The 22,966-nt window shown below is 36.1% G+C and overlaps 1 protein-coding gene across 1 annotated transcript in view; it reads left to right on the top strand.

The window, feature by feature from the left end:
- The window catches only part of FAT1 (FAT atypical cadherin 1), a 100,958-nt gene that overhangs the window by 13,671 nt on the left and 64,321 nt on the right, over positions 1 to 22,966 (top strand). Inside the window, exon 3 of the mRNA XM_036381828.2 lies at positions 21,496 to 21,810. Within this exon, the coding sequence (XP_036237721.1) occupies positions 21,496 to 21,810 (315 nt within the window). The remainder of the gene's footprint in view (positions 1 to 21,495; positions 21,811 to 22,966) is intronic.

Below are 22,966 nucleotides of genomic sequence, written 5' to 3'. Positions count from 1 at the left end.
GCCCTGCACATTAAGATTTCAAGCCACAGTGAATTTTATAAACTGATTATCAGAAACTTAGCAAGTAGTTCAACTTGCAAGACTACCAGCAGGTGTTTTCTAAAATTCTGCAATTGCGGATATTTCACAGTACGTACCCTAGTTCCAGAATGGTGTGAAGGATGATGTGACAGTCTGAACCTCATACCTTATTACTTGTGTTTACAGTGTGTAGTTGTTACCAGGATTCTGACTGCTCTTCCATTAACCTGATTTTGAGTTATTAGGCCATAAGTGTTTCAGAATAACAGTAGTTCTGCTTTAACAATATGGACAAAGTTTAAGGTGATTAAACTAATTTGCTGACTCAAAAAGATGCATGACTGTGGTTTTTTAAAGCAAAGATCTGTCTAGCCTGAGATACTGTCTCCAGTAGCACAGAGATGATACTTTCTTCTAATACTTTCCCAGTCTCTAGTTATTTTGTATTTGCGGAGTTTTCAAGTCACATGGTTTGTAACATTCACATGCTTATCTTTCTTGTTAAGTCTTCCCTTGGAACCATATAACTTTCAAGTGTAACCTTGCTACTGTGATAAGGAAAAATGAATTGTTTTGGTAAAGAATATTAAAGGAACAAGTAAAAAAAATTAGCAGGGGCATATGGAAGAAAATTAATTTTATTGCACTATCTCTGTATGCATAAAATAGTGTCAATAAAGCTTAATGGCTATAGGATGCTATTTTTAATATTACCAGAACTATTTCCAGCTGGGCAGGCATTCATTAAGAAGAATGAATAGTATTATAACTGTGTAAAGCAAAGTACTGAATTATATTCACAAAAGGAACAGAGCATGGCTAACATGTAATACGTATGTTAACATTGCTTTGTAGTGTTCATGTAAATCCATTAACTTAAATACAGGATATCATTAACATTTGTACATAAGGGATAGCTTCAGGCTCCATTTCTTCCGTGGTCTTTGGCTTTTGAGCTTTTCAAAGACTGGCATTAGCAAAGTTTAAATGCTGTGATCACCAGTGGAGCAGAACACATAAGCACCCAGTGGATAAACCAGCACCACTGGATGGTTAAACCAGCACCATTTTCTGGACCAGGAACCAACTGGCCTGCATCTACACCAACAACTCTTGTACCTTAGGAAGGGTGACTGTACCCAGATCATCTCTTGGGAATCCTAATCCTCAGTTCACTCCTAATGTGCCCCCTGCTCTTTGAAAAATGGTACAAACCAAAAGCAATTTAGCAGTACACAAGTTCAAATGCTTGGGAATGTTTTCTGTCTGTTTCTTGTAAAGATACAGTCATAAAATACTTGGAGATGGGGAGACATTTTTAATCAAAATTGAGATTAGTTTGATTTGGTTTTAAGTTAATTGTAGTTAAGGAACCTTATAAATGCAGGACTTTCTTCACATTCTCTTGTTGAATGCTTCATCTTGAAGTTGCTCCTTCTGTATACTTTGTTACCCTTATTGTATAAAAGTCAGGATGTGCAAAAACTTAGTTTAAAATAAAAAAAAGTAAAAAAAAAAGACATCAAGAAGTTCTTAATAATTTCCATTCTACTATACAAATTCCATGTTATATGTTGACTTAGTGTTTATTCTGAATCTTTGAAGATCTGTCAGATTGTAGTCACTGAAAACTATGAACAGAAAAATATGTCGAGCAAATCTTATTGTAAGAAAGCAATGAAACATTAAATTAAAAATTGTAATTGATCAGATGGTGTTGATACTAGGAAAAGAATATTCTAGGTGGGTTTAATATGACTGACTAATTCTTAGAGTATCTTCACATCATAGACTAAGTTTGTTTACAAACATTGTGACAATGGCATTTCTGCTTGCGTTCTGCCCACTGATGCAGTCTCACTGGCACATGGGTTTTGCAGTTAAAATTCCTTGTGTGAATATTTTGACCAGTTAAAATGAGAAGTAACTAAGAAGAAGACCCTCATAGAATGGGGTCTTCAGATAGCATTTTTTCCTGCAAAGCACAGTAGTTCTTCCCAGTAGAAGAGAGAGAAGGATTAACGGGGTCTCTATTTCTGCAAAATGCTAAGTGGCTGCAGCTTTTTGCACCATTAAGTTTTACCCTAGCTAGCTCAGGTACAGTCATGAGTAAAGCTCAGAGCACAGACTACTCTTCCAGGTATCTAATTAGCTTTTCAGGCACATTTTTTTCATCCTATGCTGCATTCTGTACAGCTGCATTACATTGTACTGAAGTTAATGATTTGCCCATGTAGCTGTAGCAGTTAAATTTCTCCAGTAGCTGAGGAATACATGTCCTAGAGTAAGAATTTAGATTATTCTGATGCAGTTTGAAGAAAACCCACAAAACCAACCCAAACTAAAAAAAATCCCAAGAAACCAAACCCCAAACCTAAAACAACAACAAAAAATAACCTGAACAACCCTCAGCATGCAAAACAACCAAAACAAAAAAAAAACCAAACCAAAATGATTACTAGGTTCTGTAAACTCCAAGTTAGAGTTAAATTCTTAAGCTTACAAATGTTAATTTGGAAGGTTAATTGTTTAAATGAGGGGTTGCATCAGCACTTCAGTTTGCAATTAAGAGAAGACCTGATTCTAATGTATGCTGGAGATTTGAGTGACATTCTAGTCAGCAGATGGGAGTTTTTTTTCATTATCAAAGGACTTACACAGATTATTTTTTGATTCTGGAGTTGGTGGTTAGTTGTCACACTGACATCTGGAACAGAATTTCAGGTCAACACCTGGAATTTGAACACAAACAAACTTATTTCTTTGGAGAACAGTACAAGGGCAAGGATCTATTTGTTTGAATACTGTGTAATTAAAGCTCTTAAAAGAGTTTGAGAGATGTGTTTTTGTGTGTATCTCTGTAAAAGTGAATGTGGAGTTGTTTTTTTGTGTTTTGAGAGAGTTTGGGAACATACCTGTTCAAGAAGTCTTAGTTTATCTGTGCTAAATAATGAAAAATGCCTCTGTTCTGGAAGCATTAAGTAGTGTAGATGTAGAGATGCAGAAATAGTAATTTCTTTAGCCTGCTCTGTGAGGATAGTTTTGTAAAAATAACACTACTTAAAGGGGGCAGGGCAAGTAAGGATTACTTTGGTAGTTAAGTGCTCTGGAAAGATATTTTAATGCTGATACATGTTAAGGATTTTTTTCTAGTGGTATATTTTATTCTTTGTCTGGGCATTCTCTCCCTTTGGTGTTGAATTGAGAAAGATGAGCAGCATGAGAACATCTTCACTGACTCTAGACCAGGTCTGCGCATTTCAACTCTCCTGCTGACACTTTTGTGAATCCTTGCAGGAGAGTCTTTATCAAGCTTCTCCAGAACCACCAGAAAAAAAGGGTTTGTTGTGACTATAAATAATGAGGCCACTTATGGTACTGTGCCCACCCAAACACTATGACCTGTTTTTTAAAGCATTTATCCAATGTTTTTATGACCTCTGTTTCCTACCATAATTTTCAGTGGTAGTCAAGCATGCTATATATGGAACAGAGGTTAAATTCTAGCTTAGTCTGCAAGATGGGAGAGACAACCATATCTGTGTGGGACACTTAAATTGAGGAGGCATACCTGTGGTTGTTAATTACAGATACTAAAAACTTGGGTAGACTATTTCTAAAATGGGGTATTATTTTCTGCTTTCTAATTAAGGATAATCCAGTGGGTTTGTGTTGTGTTCAGTATGATGTTGAAAAGAGAGTGAAGCTGATGCAGAAGATGGTCTGTTTCATTTTGGTTTTATGGATTTTTCTTCAGTGGCATTAAGGCAAACTTGTGCCATTATGCAAGAAAAAATCAGCTATGTTTTAAAAAAGTAACTGTGCCTAAAGTGAGTAGTATTTTGAGTTTAAAAAACATTTGCTTAAAATTTCATGCAACTAAAATATATTTTCCGCCAATTTGTTATGGTTTTAAAAATGAGTCCTTTGGCACATAGATTCTCTTTTATGAGACAGTACAAATAGTTGTAACACCACCTTACTAATAATGATTTTTGAACTTCTAGATCTCCTCTAGTATTAGGAAAAATCTAAGAACTTTTCCTTTAAGAGTATAAACGGAATTTAATACAATTTGTGTCTGATTAAAGAAATAAAAGACTGAGGGATGCACTATCTGTTAGACTGAGGACAAGGCCTGAATTTGCTGCTATCCATAGAAAGCAATACAGAAAGTATTTTACTAGAAGATGATAAATTCAGGTGTCAGATAGCCATGGTACCAGCAATCAAGCAAAGTATCTCACATTCAAAAATTAGTTTAAGTGCATGTTAATACTCCAGTTCAGAAGAGGTTGCATGGTTAACCTGTCAGGGACCATCTGCAGTTTGCAGCTTTCCACTACTGTATTGAGGGTGTGACTATGTTCATTCTAAAGTCTAGAACTAATGCTGCCACAAGATTAAACTGTGATATGATGCTGTTGCATTTGTGTTTCTTTTTAGGTACATAAAACTAAGCCTGGCATTTGGAACTAATGTTGAGTTTCAGTTTGGCAGGGGTTGAGGAGGCCTGGGTTTGGACCAAGGTCCTGAGCAGCCTGGAGCTAGGGAATTACTTTTCTTTCTTAGGCTTGAAGAAAACCATGTAATTTGCATTTGTGATGGTGGCAACTCCCAAAGTGCTATTAGGTTGTTAATGCAGCTTTTAGAATGTGTCTTTGGAAAAAGCTGAATTAGTTTTAGACAAACATATTCATCTTATGTTCTCTGTTGGCAGGGGCATCTTCCAAAGTAGTTTGAGTTTTCTTAGGTATCCTACTGAGTAAAACATCACCTTAGCTGCCAAATAGGGATCCCATACAAAAGCTGAGGCTCCCCTCCTCTGCTGCAGGCATGCTGAAAGTAAGGGATTGTTCCTTTCTGAAAGGTGTTGATTTGGTTACAGCTTGGTTTGATGAAAACAGAGATGCCTGGGGGCTGTGTCTCTGTAGGAGATGAACTGAGGCTGAGCCACATGTGGTCCCAAAGATTTACCTTATAAACAGCAATCAGTTCAGGCAGCAGAATAGATACTAAGGGCCTATTAACTTACTTGGGTCTCTCTTTGACTTGAAAAGTACTTGTGAGCAGAGGAATAATAAAAGGGAAGAGTCGCCAAAAGCTATGGAAGGTGCATCTTGCTATATCACTCTTGGGACATCTGTTAAATTGAGCATTTATTTCCTACTAAGCATCTGCTGAGCTTTTGAAGTACATATTAAGGTCAAAGGAGGGGAGCTTGAAATGATTGCATAATGTTTATTCTTTTCTTTGAAGATTTTAGACTTTAATCATACAGCATTTGGACATATTTAACAAAGGACAAACCTACATGAGCATTTGGCAAACGTCCAGAATTTATTGCATGCAGTAGTTGCAGCTTTAGAACTTGGATTTAAAAATACTTTGGGCTTTGCTGAACCTAGGTTTTGCAGGTCCATTTTTTAACCTGTCTATCATTCTTACTGCATCTGTGACTTTATTACACTGGACATCTGAATGTGACCAAAAATGAATTTTCAATTCATCACTCTCCATGAGGCTCAAGAAAAGAAAATCTCTAGCATTCCAGTGCCATCAGAGATGGATTTTTGGAAAAACTGAAGTATCCAAAGAATCTAGAAGCAGGAGTGCAACAAATTGTTTCCATTTTCAGAAATGAGGTTTCCCCAAGCTCCTTGTGTTCTATCCATGATTCTAATTGCTGCTTCTTTTTAATTTAAAATTATTTGTGAACAAGGATTGTCAATATCTTCATGGTTCTTACAAGTAGTTGCATAGTTTGGATTGGCATTAGGGTTACAGAGCAAACTGCTGGGTTAGTGGATATAAATTGACTTGACCTACTAGTAGTGGTGGTCATTAATAGAACTTGTTGGCTCCAAGTTCTGTCTTTGCAAACTTGTCAGTGTGCTATTGCTGATAGCAGAACTGAATATCTGCTGTATGTTGGGAAAGTTACACATAGAAAATACAGTACTTGCATTGCTTTGTTGACTATTCTTCCACCTAGAATAATCCTTTCTGACATGAAACATTTCCAAAATCTTCATGTATCTTAAATCAGTCATTTTGGGTGTTTATAATAAAGACAGTCTTATTTTGCTGATGAAAAAAGCCTGATACCACCTCTATACAGCAGAAAGTGAAAATTACTGAGTTTTGGTTTTGAAGTTGCTGATCATAGAGTGCTTGTTCTTATTTTTTGTAGGATTTAAGGCTTAAAAGGTTATTATATTACAAATTTCAAAAGACAAGAAGCATAATTATGGAATAGCCTTCTAATTTTAGTGTTACTGGTAATGTACATGAGCATTACAGAATTGATACAATCGTATGAGTGAAAAAATGAAGATTCCAGTAACGTAATATGCTGTAAGTGAATAAGAGTGAACAAATAATAGGCTAAAAATGAATACAGACTTCCTGTATGTGTTGCCTGTAGTTCTGATTGTATTTATGATAGAGAAGGAGTTTGGTAGTTCAGCTTGAAAGACTTTCAGTGCCAAGAAGTTTATGATGGAATTATGGATTATGGAATTATGAATGTGATTTTAATGTTGGTATGTTGTCCCCTCCATTTCTCTAAACCTGTGAGAGTGACATGTATATCTCTTTCACAGGGAATACATCTCCATTCTGCAGGGGGTTTGTATTAATTTTTTTTTAATTCTCCCCCCCCCTTTGCCTGTAGATTTGCCATGACAGGGTATATCCTGTCTCTATGAAAATTAGAGATTGCTGTGTAATGATAAGGGTTTAATCTGCAACGAATCAGACATGTGGAAACTTCTGTCTGTGGAATTTTCTGTTTGATCTGAGAGGAATGCCCTTGCTGTGCCCTTCCTGTAATGAAAGCAAGGTAGAGTGAATCAAAGTGATTCTAGATAAGATTGGAATGTGTGCATTGGTTATGCCTCTATTATATTTGGTGTTGCAATTCTGGCCATATATATTATCTTATTATTCAAGATATTAGCAGCATAGTTCATCTTCAAAGATGTCTCTTTCTGTTTTAGCTAAAAGTGCTGTATTTTTATTGATGAAATTTGAGTTAATTCCTTAGGTTTGAACACAGAAATTCTTGCTTACAACGACTAATATTGTCAGCAAGATATTGAATGAGCTATGATAATGCAGCATCTTTTCCTTACCGTAAATAATTTTGCAGTATTCACTTAATCTTTTGTTTCCAAGATTTTGTTGGTGTGCCATTGTGAGAAATAGCTAACAGTTTCTCTCCATCATTATTTCAAAACCAGTTAATGATTAACAAATGTGCAGCTGCCTGTGCAAGGAATGTTACTTACTTTGGGAGGGGGGAAGGAAAGATTATTTCTTCACATAAGAAGTCTGGTGTGATAGTTCACTTTAAAGGTAATTTAAATATTACAGGATCAATTTCAGCAGATTAATCAGAAATAGGAAAATGACCTGTGTTTTTATTTGATTTTTGGTTATATCTATGTGCTTTCTACCTGTACTATTAGTTAGTATAGTAATATTTTGGGTTGCCTGTGTTTGTCCAGACAGTAGTTTTAAAGTAAAAAACTATGTAAGAAGAAATGGAAATTTATTCATAAGTGTATGGATATAGGCAAAACATGGCTCAAAAAAAAAAAAAAAGTGATAACATCTAAGCAGTTCATAGTCCAAACTAATTTACACCATTCCTAATCAGATTTCTGAGTGGGGCCTTGTCTGTTAAGTACAGAGACCAACAGATCAGGAACTGTGCTTGTAAATGTAAAACCAAAAACTATCAGAGAATTTGGGCTTTTCAATTAGCTTTTTGCTTGCTTCAGAATGTTCATAGTGAATGGTGAAATTTTGTACTGTGAAATTTTGAATTGACTTGAATCTTTACAGTTAAGGTAGAGCAGGAAAGTGTGAGAAGGTTCAAAAATTGTTAGTGGAAAATGAATTGTCAAGTTGCCATTTTCCCAAATGACACATCAGCTTTAATGTGCATTGTTTAATAAGAAGTTAAGGGAGTGACAGAGTGAGAGCAAGATTACTGCTGATTATTGGAGTAAATGTTTGAGTGAATATTGATTCTGTATGTGATGATGGGAGGAAATGGAATAAGACATACATGCCATTCTATTTCTGTAATTCCAGGGATGATAAAAAAATACTTTGGAAACTGAGTCATTCAGTCTAGTCAAACACAAGAATGACCAACATTTGGAAGTGTCTTTTTGACAACAGCTATGCACAGTTAGAGGGATTTGAGAAGGTCTCCTGGTGCAACTCAGTCTAGTTGCTGTGTATTCTGTGAATTTCTTAAACAAGGAAGAAAATCCTCAGTGGTTAGGACCAAAATGCATTTTGTGTCTAAATGTTCTACTAATTACCTACAATATCATATTCTTTCATTTACACTCTTCTAGTGTTTTACAGAGTTGATCTACTTCTTTATGACAAATTATTGGTTAATGGAGCAATTATTCATCACACTCATTTTCTTTGGTATTGTTTTGAAGGGTGCAGTTATCTTCAGCAAAAAATGTTTCTGTGGAGAATAACTAAAAGCTTTTTCAATGGAAATTCTGTCAGAGAGACTCTGTGGTCTTTGTTCATCCAAATGCTTGCAGGTTTGCCTATAAGCAATAAAATGAATTAAATTTATAGATTTTTATACTTTTTAACTGTAACTTGCATTAATTTCTACTACCATTAGTAATTTTTTATTCTGGAGAGTGTTGATTAAGACTGCATGTGCAGTTATCCATTGTTTATATGAGAAAGACTGAAACTATTTCACAGCAAGCATCCAGGACCCCCACAAATAGGTATGCTTGACATCTGATAAATAATCTCTAGTTTTCTAATTAAAAGTCTTCATTTTAGATGTTATGTATTGGTTCTTCAGTGTGCTCTAAGAATTTGCTTGGAAATTGAGGATTTGTCATTTGCTTGATACAGTAATCCTAAGCAAAGAGAATAAACATAATTTTATGGTACCAAAACTCTTTGCTTTCAGAATTCCTCTGGCTTTAAAATTTTACTCAAAACTAGACAAGTTCAGAAATGTTTCTCTGTATGGCCTTGTGTTTAATTTGATTCATATGCAAAGGCAAATAAGGCTAATAAAAAATTAGTTTAACAGTACTGATCAATGTAGAATCCCCTCTGGAGACAGGACGAGAAATAAAGTCTGAATAAGTAAACGGATACTTTGTAGGTTAATACATCTGACTTTGTTAGAACAGGGATGAAAATGTCTTTTGATGTCACTGAATCCCCGATGCTTTCCTTCCATGACTTTGTCAATTTGCTTTGCTCTCCTATCATTAGCATGCCCAGAGGTATATCAGATCTTCTTTGTACACAGAAATCTGCTTGGGAGCAGCATTTCTGTTGGCAGTAATTAAGTGCTTTTGTGTATATAGCTACCTGGTGCAGTAACATGAACAGCAGTAATAGCCTGATTTCCAGTATTCCTCAGCATGCTACCTCCCTTTTGATAGAAATCAGTATCTTTTCTTGCTCAGAGCTGGTCTGGAAACTATCATTGCTAACCAGCAGTTTCTGCAACTGAAAATATTTTGGAGACTGAAAGCTTGAAGCAAAATTGCAGTAGTCCAAACCACAGCCATGCATAAATAACACACACATGTGCTAAACAACAATTTTTTTGTGGTGGGTTAGACATGAGCCAGAGTTATTGTGGAACACAGCTGTAACAGCTTCTTTCTGAAGGATAGACTACTCTGTTTGACTTGCTGGAGCCTTCAGTGTTTTGCAGAAGTGATAAGAGGTAAGCTGCAGTTTCAAACTGCCACCAAAAAGGGAATCTGAGAGAAATGCAGTGTGTGCAGGAAAGGTATATCTTACATGGAACAATTTTCCCTTATTTAAGATGGTCACTAACCTCTGAGATTTACAGAAAAAACCTGTAATCTGTAAAGTTTAATAGTTTCAAAGTATACTTGTTGCAGAACTGTCCAGGTTTTAATAGTTTGCAGAGGTCTAAACAGCTAGATCCTTCTGGATCAACAAACCAGTTTCTGAACAATTAAATGTGTTGCTCTTGTGCATAATTGGCTTCCCATGCGTCTCATTATTTTCCTTGCAGACTCTTCTTCTGCCTAAGGGGGACCTAGGTTAATCTGTCAACTCCAGTTAGTTTTGAAATTCCTGGGGCCATTTGCAGAGGAATTTCCCCTTCAGAGGCTCCCCATTTCCCAGCTAAATTATTAGACTTACCACACTCATTGTCAACAATTCCTTAGTAGTAAGAAGACTAATAGAGAAGTTAAGAGGGATTTTGCAGTCACTGGTGAAGCCAGAGTTCTAAAAAGCATATATTTTTTCATTTGTGTATTTAAGAAATTCTTATAAGCTTTAACAAAGAATATAGAAATTCATCCTTTGCGTTTCTCATGCAGAGGCAAGTATACATTCTTTATAAAAAATTGATTAATTAATTTCCTTCTTTGTCCATGATGTTCATAAGTAAACAAACAATGGACCTGTAAAAGCCTTTGCTTGTTTGTGAATCACCTACATTTTAGTAGAAATTTTCTTGGTCATGAAGGTAACTTAGCTTAAAACAGCTCAGCAATATTATCCCAAAGTGTTTCGCTTGAATAGTTTCTTATTCTAATTTTATAATACTGTGTAACTGAGTTTCTTGGGACGTAGAAATTTGTTGTGTCTTTATCTGGAGACAAAAAACTGTCCTGAATAAGGGATGGGTGGCCAGAGCAATGACTTGCCTCAGATCCTACAAACCTTGCTCGTGTAATGCAGAAGCTGCTTTTGTGGGTTCTGAAATCCCACGTGCTGGCCCAGAACCTGGTGGCAGTTTGTCCTGCTTTCTCTAGTATTTTATAAACTTGCTGTAATGTTGATGTTGAAGTGCAGTCATGTTTCTTTTAACAAGCTTTCTCTCAAATCGTGAATGACTGGTCATGTTAACAGCAAAGCTTGCTTTACTTGCTGTCTCTTCAAGGCAGCGTAGATCTTATTTGGTTGTATTACAATAATTTTTGCTATTGGCATAGGAGTTAACATTACATTTCCCTAATGTGGACGCATCAGGGGGTTTTTGTGTCTCTCCATATCGAGCTTTAGCAACATGGTACTGTTCCTCTGTATAGCAATTATATTGCCTGTCCGAAAGCTTGACATACAAGCCGCCTAGCTGACAGAAATAAGCTGGAACTATTAAAATAACTATAAATGAGGCTGACAATGGGAGCTGTCTGCCATTGTCCCAAAAGATTTTTTGAACTGGAAGTAATCAGTTGAGTTCTAAGGCAGCGCCATCACGGATCTTCTAATTGCAAAAATTCCCCCTCGCCAACCCCCAACTTCCTGAAAGGAAGTTCACAATCTTTGTGGACCTTAGGAGATTTATTGCTTGTAGCCCAGACTACCTAGTACCAAATCAGAATTTCTGGGCATAATATTTTATGTAGACAATTTTAGGAACATACATAAAAACTATTTTTCTTTTATAAATGGTCTGAACACTGTGTTTTCTGTTCATTTGACTTGTTTTTGTAGAAATATGCAGCAAGTAAAGTGGCAGGAACTAGAAGTTAAAATGTTGCTGCTTCTAATTATTTACAATTCTCTTTTTGATATTTTTTTATTTGACTTTACCCATTTACATGATAATGGTACCTGATAAATCTGTTTTTTCAATGTTTTAAAATATAGTCTGTTTTTGGCATAGAACTTTAACTATGCACATCTTTACTTCTAGGTCTTTGTACAATCTCTAGATGCTTATTTAAGAGACAGCTGCACTTAACTGATGAACATTCTGTTTTTCTTCAAATCTGTCTACCTACCTGGTTTATAAGCTGTGCATAGCAGAGGGCAGTAGTGACCCTTTCTCTCTCTCTACTTGAATGCTGTTCAAGTTACTGCTGTTCACTCATAGCAGAGAAGTGATGCATGAACTGTTCTGTGTTTTTAATTTTTATGTCAAGGTTTGGGTTTGACCACATGCTGAGGCTCTTTGGATGCCAAGTTTTTGTCCCCAAAAAATATTTTCTAAGGACAGCTTTGATAATTTCTATGGGCTTGGGAAAGTGAGACAGGTTTCACTAGACACTGATAGTGTCTGATTGCTTCACTGACTGCTCTTGCTGTTGTTCCATTAGTGTCATAGAAATTCCTTAATTTCAAATACAGTAGTTTTGTAATGAAACCTGGGGAGTTTGAGAGCTTGTACTAATATCATATTTACTTAAGCTACTGCTAAAAAACTGGATTTGGCTATATATTTTGCTATATCTAGTCAGTGCAGTGAAGTTGAATTTGAGATATAAAACATAATTTTATGATGATTGAGGTTTTTCTTTGTTCCATTTGGGCTTTTTTGTTGTTGTTGTTGTTAAAATTTTAAATCTGCTCTGCTGGTGATGGTTCCTCTACTCTGTTTAAGGGTGGCTTCTGTGTGCCTTTTAGTGATATTCTTCCCCTTCCATCTCCCAGAACTTGCAATAAATGGTCCCTGGATAGAAAGAAAGCAGGGGTGGACTCTACGTGTTTAAGGTCTTGCTACTGCTGCAGTTCCATCAACTTACTGATAATGATCGTGATTTTATTTGAAACTTTCCAGGCCTTGATTTGTTACAAAAAGAGTAATTTGTCCTTGAAACAGCAACACGAGTTGCTTTCCATTTAACAGTTCTAGCTAAGCATGATTTCTCAGCTGGTAGTACGCAATACACAACCTGAAATGTGTATAGCTTTCTATGTATAAGAGCTATAAACAAAATTTAATTACATTTCCTGGGATCTGCCCTTATACATGCTGACAAAAGACTCGTAGTTCCAGTATGATATTTTCAGCTTAAGTGCTTTTTTTGGTAGCTTTTCCTGAGAGAAATTTTTCAGTCCACTGTCTGAAGCTGAAATTGTGAAGTTTAGATTTTTTCATTGCTTTTCTTATAAAGAAGAAATTTATTTATGATAAAGAAGAAATGTTATATACATATAAAGGTGAATTAAAACTACTGTATAGTAACTTACTGAATATTTAAAGAAACAAATGTGTAAAATCTGTACAATATATGTCACAAGCGTTAACTTTAAGAACAAACTAAATAATTTATATTGATTATGTTGTTTATATTGTATGCTAGACAATATTATCTTGGGGTACATGAGAAACTCTTAGGTTGGTTGGTTGGTTTTTGGTGGATTTTTTTTCCCCATAACATTAAAATGCAATTAACCAAGATGCATGTAAAAGGTAAAGCACCAAATTATTTAAAAAATAAATCAGAATGTGTTAATTTGCTTTTCAGCTTAGGCAAACCAGAAGAATTTCTGGGTGGTTGAAAAGGGAAAAATAAACTATTTCAAACTAGACTGAATCATTAGTTTTGCACATTGATATTCCTCAGATGTGTTTGCAGACAAATCGCCCCACTCTGAGGTATGGAAAACACAGTATGGATGGTTTGTTGCCAGGTTACAGACTTTCTGTCTTTGCCTAATTAATGCTTCTGGAGAAGAGGCGAGTGAAAAGCAGTGAACATCTCTTGTTCATGTGTGGTTCAAAGGCAAGCAATAGTTGCTACAACTATTTACTCTCCTTCAGAGCTGCAAGAAAGGATTATTTACATTCTGAGACAGTACTGTTTAGTCTGTGTGAATCTTAAGATGCCAGAAGTCTGAGTAGCTTGCATTGTCACTGATAAGTTTTAAATTGCTATGGAGGTGAAAAGCAAATCGTATTTCTCTGGGTGGCTTTTGCACCTTGTTCCGTAGAGGCGTAATCACCTAATGCTTCCTGTTCAAAGTGCACACACAATAAAAGTAAGGAACTTTTCCAGCTCAGCTTATTTGTCAAAAATAATACTTTTCTTAAAAGAAGAGATTGTATATACTTTTAAGAAGTTCACACTGCCTGCCACAAGTCTTTAATATTTCAGGAGTTAGATTGCTGTGCCTCTCTTGGTATTCTGCTGTGTTTATAGAGTGGATGAGCTGACATTTCACTTTTGCAAGAGGAATCTCATGCCATTCCTTCTTTAGAGGGAGATTGTTTCATGGACTTACCAGGATGGAGATTTTGGGCTTTTCAGATGATGTTTTATGTACTGAATAGTTTGTTGTCTTTGTGGCCGGACATAAGTAAAATTTTCAGTGCTTAAGGAGAGTTGGTTTGTGTAAAATTAGGGCTGATGTGATATTGTGCTGTCTTTGTTTTGGTTTTACTAAGTGGTTATTTATTACACTTGAGTGATCAAATACTATTAAATTTTGTTGACATTAGCATTGGCTGCTATTTTAGAAGCATGGTAGGCTTAAGGTTTAGTTGTCTCTTACACACTGGTGCTTGGTAGAGGCCTGAGTTAAAGTAGCACAGTGGCCTGGGGGAAAGAATAATTTTTTTTTCAGAGTTCAATAGGTTACATGTTTCAAAACCTTCAAATTATAAAACATTTTATGGTATGTAGGGTTGTGACTGCTGCTTCAAGGCATTTCCCAATGTCAGATTACAGTCATGACCAGAAGCTTCAGAAGTTATCAAAGGAGGTTGGGAAGTTACCAGAAACACAGATAGAGGGTTTTTTTTTTAATTGCTGTAAAAGTGGAAAGAATCTGAGCTATGACACTGGCCACAATTAGTATTACAGATGGGTGTAGTACTTGTAAATCGTGCACTATACTCTGCTGTAGTCTGTTTGATCTTGCATACGTAGATACCATAACTATTAATGAATGCACTTTTTTTTCCTAGTCACCTTCTTCTTCTTAGCATTTCTGACAGGGATCATAAAGTGGAGGAAAAAACCAAGTGAAAAACCCCTATGTGTAACACACAGGAGCACATAGGGTTTGCACTTGCCAACTGTCCTGGTTTGACTGTGCCTCTGGAAGTTACTCAAGGGGAAAAGGAGGGTAAAAGAGTGTGGATGTGTTCCTCTTCAAGGCCTCTGGGGTCTGCTGAGAAGCAGACTAGCACTTCATCTTTTCCTAGGCCAGATGCTCTTTCCTGGTTTCTTGTGGGTGCCAGTTTTTGTGGGGGGGGACCTGTTTGTTTTCTGTTTTTTTAATCCTGTCTTCTCTGCTATAGCCTCTGTATTTATACAGCTCAGGAAAATGCTAATCACATCATGATAGGTAATAAGTAGGAAAAAAATCTAAGAAAAAGAGAGCATATAAGAAGAGATGAATGGGAAGTAATTTGTGTTCATCTGTGTGTGATCTGGACGTGTTTGAAGAACTGCACTGTCATTAACAAAGTTATTGGCTAGAAGAGATGCAATTTCAAATAAAATGAGCTGCGCAAAAAATCGAAAGTTGAAAATACCAACTTTATAAAATATCTTTGTTTTTCTGGCCAATTCTAGCCATGTAATTGTGGAGATTTTGGTAACAACCTGAAAACTGTCTGTTCTGAATTGGATAACATTAGAAGCTAAAATATAATAGTATCTTATTAAATAAGACTATTTAGGAAGGTAGCCAAACCACTAACAAACTCTTTGTTTTAACAACAACTTAAGCAAAGTTTCACAAAATGTAAAGCAGAAATTTTCTCAGAAAAACTGGCAAGTAAACTTCTGGGAGCTGGGATCCTTCGGACCCTTGTTCACATAGTAACTTCTGAAAAATATATGTTGCCTGTCTTGAGGTAGCAGAGATTCACAAGGTAAACTGCAGTATGCGCTGAGCAATTTTATCTCTAGTGTAAAAGAGTGTGCAGGCCTTAGTGGTAGTTTACCCTGCAGTGACTTGCTGTTTGTTTAGAATTCAGGACAGTTGCAGTCTGGGTTGGTGTGCTGGCACTCTAGTGCCATTGAGGACAGCGTGTCTCCGTGTTTATAACAGGCTTAATCCACTGGCTTTTGAAACTTAGAGTTGAATTGGTTGTTTGTTGAAGGTCATATTTGACCAAAACTTTTGTTCGTGCAATTTGTAAAATACTGCTTTCCCACTAGCCCTCAGAATGGCTTTTAAAGCAGCTGAAGAAGCTTTTTGATTTACCCAACTTATTAAAACTTAGATTAATTGAGTTTGTAATCAGATTTCAAGCCTCGTGTTCCAGGCCGGGGATTTCTTAGTTTGCTTCAAATGTCATTCCCAGGGCAAATTCTGCTAAACTGCATTTTCATGCTTTGCTGAGAAATGATTGCAGGTTTTGATTTCCATTATGGAATCATTAATATTGTTAATTAGAGTTCTTATGGATAAGCACACTTAAGGAGGATCATCCCTGGGAATTGGGAGTATTATAGTTTGAGCATTTGTTAATTAGATAAAATTGGCATATGTAAGAGTGTCAGATTTGAGGTGTATTTTATCCTTATTTTTTTTAAGAGTGACTTTGGTTGTAGTGATTTGTCTTGTGGGATTTAAACTGGGGGAAGTGTTGCTTCTTGTTACCAATGGGGTTACTCTTTCGGCTTTTTCCTCAGTTGCTGTATTCATATACCATCCTATTCCTCCACATTAAATTCTGTCTAAATTATATTCCACAGTAGTCACTTAGGACTTTTGCCTTCCTTTAATGAAATTGATAGAAAAGTCCTACTGCATCAAGTGGGAACAATATCTAGTCTAAAATTTCAGAATATGAATATTGTAAAATCAGTTCTGATGTCCTCTTGCAGATGACTGAGAAACATTTCATCAGAGCTCTTTTGTGCTCCCCTCTGGTGGTTAGTGACTGAATTTAAATTTCTTTTTATCCTGACCACCTGAAAGGTTTCAAGATTGCACAGCCAGTCAAGTGAAAAATGCTTTCTGAATCCTCACTTCACCTTATGTTTTGAATAAAATGTTTGCAAGTCTTTGGGATTACCATACATGTGAAAGATTTCTCAACTTGTCTCGCTACATAAAAAGCAAATGGTTTGTAAAAGTCAAAATTAGCCAACTGCCTTAGCATAGAGGATGGATGGGAAATCTGCTGATTAAAGATACTCTGTGAATGGGGGAAGAGTTAGAGCAGAGATGGAGCTTTTACAGCATTGAAGATACAGTAAAGGCACTTAAGGTGTATTCCTTAAATGTGCCTTGCACCACTCAAAGAGAAAAGGAAAAATTCTTTCTAGGAGCCAAAACATGTTCTTGAAACTGATAATGTGATCAATATCTTACTGATGCTTAATGGATCTAGATGTTTGCAAGATTAAAACAAATTAATTCTTATTAGATTGTTTTATTATTTCTGTTTGATAGAGAATTCCTGATCGGTTTCTTCTCTGTTACCTTGAGAACCACTGACACTAGAAACCAGTGAATTTATTAACTCCAAAAGTGCTGAGTGCTGGCTTTCAGGCAGCATACAGTCTTGTGCTGCCCTAAAATGTAAAATAGGCTACTGTAGTCAACATTCGCAAAAGCAGAAAACTGAGACAAGGACCAATGGTACTTAAAGGACTGGTTCTAGACTTGTGATTTGGTAGGAGAATGATTGTTATCATTGTTAACAAAAGTAATCAGTCATTTTTTTGAGCCTTCTGTTCCTTAGAAGGTGTAGTAGGCTACTGAAGTTTTCAGGCAATTTTATTCATTATTGTTCAATAGAAATTAGAAATGAAGCTATTAGTGTTCTCATAGGTAAAATCAGGAACGATTTAGTGTTAAACTTCAGAAGCAGGAACAATTTCAACTAGAGTAATGACAACAGGATTGCGTTTTGTAATTACTGATGTAAGATCAGATTGTTGAGGGGGCAGAGAAAAAACTGAAGTACTTCTTATAGTTATGTGTGTTTAGTTTTTATTGTACTTTGTGACATAAAAGCTGATATAGAACCAGAAGAAATTCAAGTTTTGATTGTCTGAGCCTGCCTCCACCCCTAGATATGTGCTGGATTAGTATAGCTGTTCCCTTTTATTGCCAGGTTCAAACATCAGGAAGAAAGCTGAGTCATATTAATAGACCAGTCATCCCTTCCTTTGCTATATTGCCTGCAGCTTTGAGCAATGAGCAGAGCTAGGTGTGGTGGCCTTTCCTCCATAGCTCTCAATATGTGAAGGTTGAAGGGAAATTTTTGTTCTGTACCTTCCTGTTCCCTTTTTCATAGCTTTTATGATGCAGGAATGTTATTTTGAGTCTTCATTTTTGATACTGTCAAAAATTGATGTTGCCTCTATTAATCATGGGATTGTAGAATGGTTTGAGCTGGAAAGAACCTTTAAGTTCATCTAGTTCCAACTCTGTGCCCATGGGCAGAGACACCTTTCACTTTCAGAGACCAGGTTGTTTAAAGACCCATCCAAGCTGGCCTTGAACACTTCCAGGGGTAGGACATCCACAAACATCTGCTTCCCAACTTGCACATTCATACCTGTCTATTGCATCTATTTTTAACTGTGTCCTTTGTACCTTTAAAACAAAATCACTCAGGAATTAACCCGTTTATTAGCATTAAACAGTTAGGTAGATGGTTTTGCATAGGTGACTGATCATAAAATTGTTTTCCTGGATGCTTTTTATTTCAGATTGGAATTATAAAGGCCACATAAAGAAAAAAAACAATGTTCATCCTCAAATTCAGGATCAGTTTAGTGAGAAACATGAGGAAAAGGGAAAACCAATGAAATTCCCCGTTACTTTGAGTAATGCATGCTTAGAGTTTATGTGAGTGCCCCTGTAGGAAATTGGGACATTCTAATGAAAGCAGAGCTGTCCTATTGGGGAACCTGTGTTACATGGCGCATCCAGTGGTCAGATCATCAGACAGATTCTAAGCCTTTCTCTACAAAGTCAATGTAAAATATATAGAAGTTACATTATATATGCAGATTTAAATTGAAATTAAAAATTAACCAAAAGACAAAGTTGCCAATGTGCAGTGTATCATACTGTAAGTTTTTCCACATATTTCTTTTTGAGATACTAATTTTTCAGGTGTAGTACTTTTTTTTCCCTCTTCATCTCATGTGATGGATGTGACTTAAGGGAATGGACATTTGAGAACTAATACACTACGAAAGTAGAATAGGTTTAGTCATCCTTTTATCTGAGGAGGACTTTGATAACTAGGGAGGTAGAATATGCTCACCTAACACCTAGAATAAGTAGGTGTTAGGTGAGCATATTGCAGGAAGCGAGCTTCATTTCTACAAGAGTCTCTTTTTATCTTTCTTTAGAATCAGTCAAAGCTGTGTTTAAATTAATATGCCAGTTCTGGTGCAGCTACTGTTTAGAAAGTGGGATGTGTAAAATGAAAACAGTTGCTCTTTTCAGCACGAATCACAAATAAAAAAGCAGCATTGCTGGAACCTTCGCTAGAAGGGAGTTAATACAATCCAGTCTTCTCTTTGGTAGGACATGAACGGCTTACAGAACTTTCCAAGGCATACATAGAGTCCATCCAGATTTAAGATTAAGTGTTTGTATGCTACATCCAGCATTTAGATTTAGAAGTGAGGCCACAGTAAGTAACAAATTTGATTACTCTCAAGCAAGTCTCCTGGCTGAGGTAGAGTCACACAAAAAGTGTGCCATGAGTTACAAAATAGAATCTGGGTAACTGAGTGCTCAAGGCTGTGTCCATTATTAAGAGGAAATTTATGCAGAAGCTATTCAGGTAACCAGTCCACAAATCCAATGACCTACTGGATAGTATTACCTTTTTGTTGTAATAGTAAAACTGTCATCAAACAAAATGTAAATACGGAGGCAGAGAGACCGGAAATGTGAAATATCAGTATTAATTAACACCTAAACTTAGTTGTTGATGATGTTGTTCTGCAAAAAGATAAAAAAGGAAATTATAAAGCCAGTAGTTTACTTTCGGGAAAACTTTTATAGACTGCATGTAATTCATGCCTGTTTTGAGATTGCAATGCCCCTCCTTTTTACCCCAGTTCTGTTCCCTTTGACGCTATATTAAACCAATTTCCACACTGACATCTGGTGGTAGTTCTGAAGTGCTATGTTGCTTGAAATGCTATATGTGGGAGTTTGCAGGTTTAAGCATCAGTTTCAATCCCCTCCAGCTCTTCTGAAGTGATCTTATTGACATCTTAAAATTTTAACTTGCCATGGTCAGACCAGCTTCTCACAAGGCAAAGAAAGTAATGAATAAATAAGTAATTCCTTAATATTTTGCTTAGTCAGTATAATGTATCCAAAAAACTGTCTGTAGTGTGTGAAGCACACAATACTTGGCGTTAATTCCTTTCCCAAAAAATTCCTGTGAAAACAGTGGCATAGTTTTATTGAGATCCTATTTGACTGATGGTGTGTATATGTAAGTATATAGAGATATATGTATCTGTGTGACGGAAATGAGCTCAGTAGAAGTGCCGCGTCACACATACTCACATGATGTGGCTTTATCCAAAGTCCAAAACTGGCTGTCATGGTGATAGTTTGACTCATCTTGGCTCCAGTTCCGATTAGTCCTGCTGTGTGAGAGTATAACAAATAGTAAGAGCCATGACAAAGCCCTTCAAAATTTCCACTGAAATGGTTGCAAGGGCTTACTCTGTTCCTCATCCTGACATGTATCAGGTTGATCTTAAGTTCTCTTAAGAAAATATCTCAAATCAGACACCCTGTAGGAGTGATTGGATCAGGAAAAGGAAAGTGTGAAGTTTTATTCTGCCATGGCTCCATGACTCTATTTAATATTCATCCCCCAACTAATGGGTTACACCATAGCACATAGCCTTGTGACACATGCATAGTATGGCTGTACATGTCGAGTAAGCTGCTTGTAAAATAAAGTTGTGTTTCTTCATGCTGTGTAAATTCTTTAGTCATTTCTGCCCTAGACAATCTCCTGTAGGCTCAGCAGACAACTTTTTATTAAGTTTGCGAATTATATAGTAGCTCCTTATTTGGTAATTCATTTTATGTTTGTAAGATTGAGCAGATTTTTGCCTCTATTTTTGCTGCCTTCCATTTCCAGAGTAATGGCAACCATTGGTTAGTCCTAATGTGGCAAAGGCTACCTTTGGTATAACGTTTGGCTTTTTTTTCTGTGACATGTCTGTGTGAATATGAATCAGCATATAGAGAAAGTTCAGCCAAATAATTCATTTGGGCACAGAGATAAAAATGTTTCGCATTTAAGTAGTAATTCATTAATACGAATAATAGTAAAGAGGTCAAGAATTTGGCATCTAAACCAGATAGTTTAATGTGGTATACAATTTACTCTAATGAGTAAAGAGGGAAGAGGGACATTCAAGTCTCAAAAGATTGTGAATTATATATTTAGTTTAATCTTTTAGGCAAAACTGATTTTATGAATAGTGCTAACTGGTCTGATGTATTTCAAAATATGTTGGAAAGGAAATAAAGTAATATATTGTTTTAGTAAGTGATGCATAATTGCTGAAAACTCTTACAGTAATTTTATTTTTTGTGGCTTCAGATTAGTCTTTGTGTGTGTGTATATTAGCACACACTGTGGAATCAATGTTGGTTGTTTTGAACTTGTATTCATTTTGATTTATTAATTTACTTAAACTTGTTGCTTACTGTATTTTTACACATTTCTGCATTCTCATTGAGCATTTTCTATTTCTCTTTCTTCCTATTAAACAGGCATTATTGAGACTGCAGATCACCTGGATCGTGAGACTACTTCGCATTACTGGCTTACTGTTTATGCAACAGACCAAGGCGTTGTGCCTTTATCATCTTTCATTGAAATCTACATAGAAGTTGGGGATGTTAATGATAATGCTCCTCAGACCACAGAACCAGTTTATTACCCAGAGGTCATGGAAAACTCACCTAAAGATGTGTCTGTCATTCAGATTGAGGCATTTGATCCAGATTCGAGCTCAAGTGAAAAACTAACCTACAAGATTACAAGTGGAAATCCACAGGGATTCTTCTCAATAAACCCCAAAACTGGTAAGTACAATACAGTGTTTTATTTTAGGTATTAATAAATTAATGTGTTTGCATAATTGCATAAACCAGGTGAAATCAAAATCTTTGGTTTAATATTGAAAACATGCTTTCACAATAGCTGGAGTTAAGCTGGTGTCTTGGGCTGTGTCAGTATTAGTAAGTTATATAAACATGTAGAAAAAGAGATATTAGAGTGGAGCACTTGGTTCCAAGTACTTGACATCCACATCAGACATGTTTTCTGAAGGCTTACTTCTGAGTAGCTCCTTTCTAGACTGGTCAATGTCCATGCATTTTTATAGTGCAGTAACTATACAGTAAAAACCATATTTTAATTTAGTTTCATCCAAATTGTTTTTAGTTGTCTTCATAGTTTTTTTTTTTTTTGTCAGGCCTGTTTTTAAAATTATTTTTTGGTGGCCAGGGGGAGGGTGTCATGTTAGTCTAAGCAAAATAAGCCATTTACTCCCTGCAGACTCACTTGTCCCACAGTCAGAAGATACTTTCTTTGTAATTAACCATTGTTGCTGCTAGAAATACATAATCTGGAGGATTATTTTCAGCTGTGGTTTTTATGCACTGAAAATAAAGAGTCTGAGTTCACTGGTTATTTGGAAAGCTTCAGAAAGCAACACTGAGGTTTTAACTGGGGAGTACAAACACAAGAACCAGGTACCCTTTTAGTAACTGAATTGCAGGTACTGAAAGGTGTGTAGGACAGACAGATGGGAAGCAAAATAATCAGTCTTAACTGAAGCTACCTAGTAATTTTGAAAATATTTTAAGTATTGCCTATCATCCCTTCCTTCTGAATGTGGAGAAAATAATATACATACTGGATGTTTTCCCCACAATTTATGCCTAGAGAAGAACTTGGGGTTTTTTTGCAAGGTTGTGCCCAGCTTAGCTTTTCATATGTTGTGTTTAGGTATTATTTCACAGTAAAAATTATGAGAGATCCATCCCGTTCACTGAGCCAGTTTTTTTTTAATCACAGCTCCAAGAGTTTTAGATTAGAGATCCTGCAGAGGCGTAGTGAGCAACTTTAATCTATTACAAACCCAGTAAGTACAAGGGAGCAGTAGAAGCTTTAATAATTTAGCTCTTGCCCATTCATGGAAGCAATTTCAAGGTAATTAAAGGAGCAAAAATTGAG

This window comes from Molothrus ater, chromosome 4 (genome assembly GCF_012460135.2).
Source record: "Molothrus ater isolate BHLD 08-10-18 breed brown headed cowbird chromosome 4, BPBGC_Mater_1.1, whole genome shotgun sequence".
NCBI lineage: Eukaryota > Metazoa > Chordata > Aves > Passeriformes > Icteridae > Molothrus > Molothrus ater.
Note: the sequence above shows the minus strand (reverse complement) of the source record. Positions and strands in the feature narration are given on the sequence as shown.